Raw genomic sequence first — 4137 nt, forward strand, 5'->3', positions numbered from 1 at the left:
GGTGGGGTAGGATGCAGGGGGAAGGTGGGGTAGGATGCAGGGGGAAGGTGGGGTAGGATGCAGGGGGAAGGTGGGGTAGGATGCAGAGGGGATTATTATGTATATTATCGGCCTCTTGACAGGCTAAATTCTAACTTTGCATGCGCTGGAAAAAAAGAAGAAGAAATTGAAGAAAAAGAGGAAGTAGCAGTAGCAGAAGATGAGAAAGAAGAGAAAGAAGAACAAAAATACGAAGAGAACTCCTCTGTGGGAGAATATACGACAGACAATGCGACAATGACCGAGTTCGTGAACGGTGATCGAAGTTTGCAGGTGCAGAATAATTTTAAGACGATAGCACTTTGTTTCCCCCACTTCAGGTAATCTTACCTCGTTGCTCCGAGTTGCCTGACATCGGTACTCCTGAGGCACATAATTGCATCCGCATCGGAATACCGAAGGCCAACCCCGTTAATATGGGTGAGTAGCCCGTCGGCCATGTACATACATACATACACGCGGCGAATCGAATGTTTTACGAATGTTTTATTTTGCGCGCGCGTTTAGAACGTGTGCTAATTAGTTGCTTTGATTGCTGTTAGTCCACCGTCGCATGGTTTTTGAATCGGTAGTAATAGTGATTTGTATTCGTCATGAATTCATCATTGGTCGATCCGTGCCAGCTAGCAGATCATGATGCCGATACAAGGTTGTCGTCATTCTGCTCGTAGGTGCGTCCGTGCGTGCGTGCGTGCGTGCGTGCGTGCGTGCGTGCGGGCGTCAGTTGCTGCACGGCTTGTTGCTTTAGGCGCTGACCTGTGCTTCTATGTGCGCTTAACTGAAGCGGTGCATGCATCCACGCGACCCCCGCATGCCGACCTTATGATGCTTAAAAACTGTAGCTGCTGATTGCAATGTTTGAATTGTTGAGTGGATGAGGCTGATGCAATGATATCAGGAGTGAATGATAATAGATGATTTAATAATAGATATATTATTATTCACATCTGATAATATTTTAGTGCATGAGTGCGTACGTGTATATAAGTATATATATATATATGTGTGTGTGTGTGTGTGTGTGTGTGTGTGTGCGTGCGTGCGTGCGTGCGTGCGTTCGTGTGCACGTGCTTGTGTGTACTGTCATTTTCATGCTGTTTTCACCATCATTCATAATAATATAGAGTATAAGTAAATGAGGAGAGAAGCCAAGCCCGCCACGCCACCCGAGCAAGCATGTTCATTTATCTCACTATCGGGTCGTCTTGGTTCTAGGGAGGCGGTGGCAGCAAATAACCAACTAAGTATATAAATACAGTCGTACCTCTATATAAAGGTCACTAAGGGGAAACTCCCAAAAGTGGCCTTTATAGACAGGTGTCCGTTACGTGGAGGCGGTTTCACTTTATACCTGCCTGTCAAGGAAAACGCAAATATGGACTGGTGTCCTTTTTGCAGAGGTGTCCGCTAACACGGGTTTTACTGTAGTAGTAGGTGGCAGCGGGTAAGGATATAACTGTCTCCTATGTCAGTGTGCGTGCGTGTGTATGTGTGCGTACGTGCGTGTGTGTGTGTGTGTGTGTGCGCGCGTGTACGTGGGAGTGCGTGTGTGTGTGTGTGCGTGCGTGCGTGCGTGCGTGTGTACGTATCTGTGTGTGTGAGTGCGTGTCAGCGTGCGTGCCTCTGTGTGTGTGTGTGTGTGTGTGTGTGTGTGTGTGTGTATGCGTGCCTGTGTGTGTCTCTCTCTCTCTGTGTGTGGTGTTGTTCTCACAGCCGTCTGTTTTCCCGCGCGCCCTCTGCAGCTCACACCTGTTACAACGGCTCGGGCGAGTCGTACCGTGGCTCGGCGAGTGTCACGCGCTCTGGCCTGCCCTGCCAGAAGTGGAAGGCCAACTACCCGCACCAGCATCTACTCACCGCCTCCGACTACCCGGAGCTGAGCGGCGGCCACAGCTACTGTCGCAACCCGGGCGGACGCGAGAGCGCCCCCTACTGCTTCACACTGAACGAGAACGTGAGGACGGAGGCGTGCGACATCCCCAAGTGTGGTAGGTTCGATCTCTGGATCTGCTGCTCCTGTGCTGCTGCTCCTGGGCTGCTGCTGCTGCTGCTGCTGCTGCTGCTGCTGCTGCTGCTGGTGGTGGTGCTGCTGCTGCTGGTGGTGGTGGTGGTGGTAGAGCTGCTGCTGCTACTGCCTGCTAGTGATGGTGGTGGTGGTGGTGCTGCTGCTACTGCTGCCGCTACTCGTGGTGGTGGTGGTGGTGCTGCTGCTACTGCTGCCGCTACTGGTGGTGGTGGGGGTAGTGCTGCTGCTGCTGCTGCTACTGCTGCCGCTACTCGTGGTGGTGGGGGTAGTGCTGCTGCTGCTGCTACTGCCTGCTAGTGATGGTGGCGGTGGTGCTGCTGCTGCTACTGCTGCCGCTACTGGTGGTGGTGGGGGTAGTGCTGCTGCTGCTACTGCTGCCGCTACTGGTGCTGCTGCTACTGCTGCTACCTTCGCTCTGCGTCTCTTTCTATCTCTCCCCATTCAAACGTCCCCTGTTCCTCTCCTTTCGTTTGTCACAAGGCACTTTGCGCGTGCAAGGAGCGAGACTGAGAGCCTTCCTCACTATAGACTCTCCTCACACTCACTAATGACAACACTTCTGTAGTCACTCAGGTCTGCTACTGTCGCACGTTTTAAAAGTAGAGACGCACTGCTAACTAGGTCTAGGCTCTGTCTAACGCACAACGTACGTTTCTGTCTAGTGTAGACATGTCTTTTCTGGTTTTCTAGCTGTTTGGCCTTCGATCTGAATTCACGCGCCTGCTGTATGGTTATAGGACATTGTTCCTCGAACAAAAATAGCAATATGCCCAATATTATCTGGAGTGAGTGATATATATATATATTCAAGAGCGTACGTATTAATTAAGTAAGCATGCTTAATACGTTCTTGATATAGTATAGATATATTATATACACTCCTGATATTATCAGTAGGTTATAAGATGCTTATGTCCACCTGATATGATCTAGGCCTAAGGGAAATATTGTACAGAGGGATATTGTACTAAGCCTTGGTAGCATGTAGCACTCTGATATAAATGCAACATCACGCCTAATATTGTACAAACATTTAAAAAAAAACATTAATATGCAGCAAAATTTCTGTAAATATTTCTATAAAAATTCTGTAAAACATTCAGGAGAAGCTAAACGGGATAATTTTGCATGGCAGCATGTGGTTCTATCGTTGGTCCTTGTTTGCAGTCTAGCTGCTTATTGCTTAACAATGAGGCCGCATGTGCACTCGTTCATGCAGAGTTGTGTGTGCGGTCTTGATATCAGTCCTGATCTAAAATCCGGGGCAGCTAATGATCGATGATGATTGACGTGTACGTCAAAATCATGATCGATAATCACTCTGGCATGATGTGATTATAAGCACGCATTAATTAATCTTGATTACATGGGCATTTTAACTGCATGCATGACGTGTTCGTCGCAACGCTCGACATGTTTAATCGGGCATATGTACCTTTTTTTCGGTCGTTAACCTCCTAACGTTCCCCCTGACATCACCTAACCACTGGTCGCGTGGTGGTTGTTGCAATTACGGAATCATTTTTCACCTCACGAATTGTATGTCTAGTGAGATAAATCGAACGTCCAGAGTGTAATCGAACGTATGACTCGGTAACATAACATATAGGAGGTGAGTGTTAGGCTAATAGCTGAATAGCTGGTCACGCTACACTGAGGTTGCGTATAATTATGTTGGTAAGGTTGATTATATGTTGTCAAGGTTACATATATGTTGTCAGGGTTGCGTATATGTTGCCATGTTGCAGAGATTGAGTAACTGCTGAGTATATGTTGAGTATCTGTTGCTGAGGTTGAGTATATGTTGAGAATATGTTGACGAGGTTGAGTAACTGTTGAGTATATGTTAAGTATTCGTTGCTGATGTTGAGTATATGTTGCACATATGTTGAGCAAGATCGAGGTTGAGCAACTGTTGCGAATATGTTGCTGACGTTGAGCAACTGTTGCGAATATATTGCTGACGTTGAGCAACTGTTGAGAATATATTGCTGACTTTGAGCAACTGTTGCGAATATATTGCTGACGTTGAGCAACTGTTGAGAATATATTGCTGACTTTGAGCAACTGTT

The 4137-nt window shown here is 47.6% G+C and overlaps 1 protein-coding gene across 1 annotated transcript in view; it reads left to right on the forward strand.

Annotated features, from left to right (window-relative positions):
- Nucleotides 1–359: 359 nt before the first annotated feature.
- LOC106809556 (inactive tyrosine-protein kinase transmembrane receptor ROR1-like) overlaps nt 360–4137 on the forward strand; it is a gene marked incomplete at its 5' end in the record, with an annotated part of 9229 nt that continues 5451 nt past the window's right edge. Inside the window, 2 exon segments of the mRNA XM_014812678.1 lie at nt 360–459; nt 1782–2027. Coding sequence (XP_014668164.1) covers nt 360–459; nt 1782–2027 — 346 coding nt within the window.

This window comes from Priapulus caudatus, unplaced genomic scaffold (genome assembly GCF_000485595.1).
Source record: "Priapulus caudatus unplaced genomic scaffold, Priapulus_caudatus-5.0.1 Scaffold363, whole genome shotgun sequence".
NCBI classification, from domain to species: Eukaryota; Metazoa; Priapulida; class Priapulimorpha; order Priapulimorphida; family Priapulidae; genus Priapulus; species Priapulus caudatus.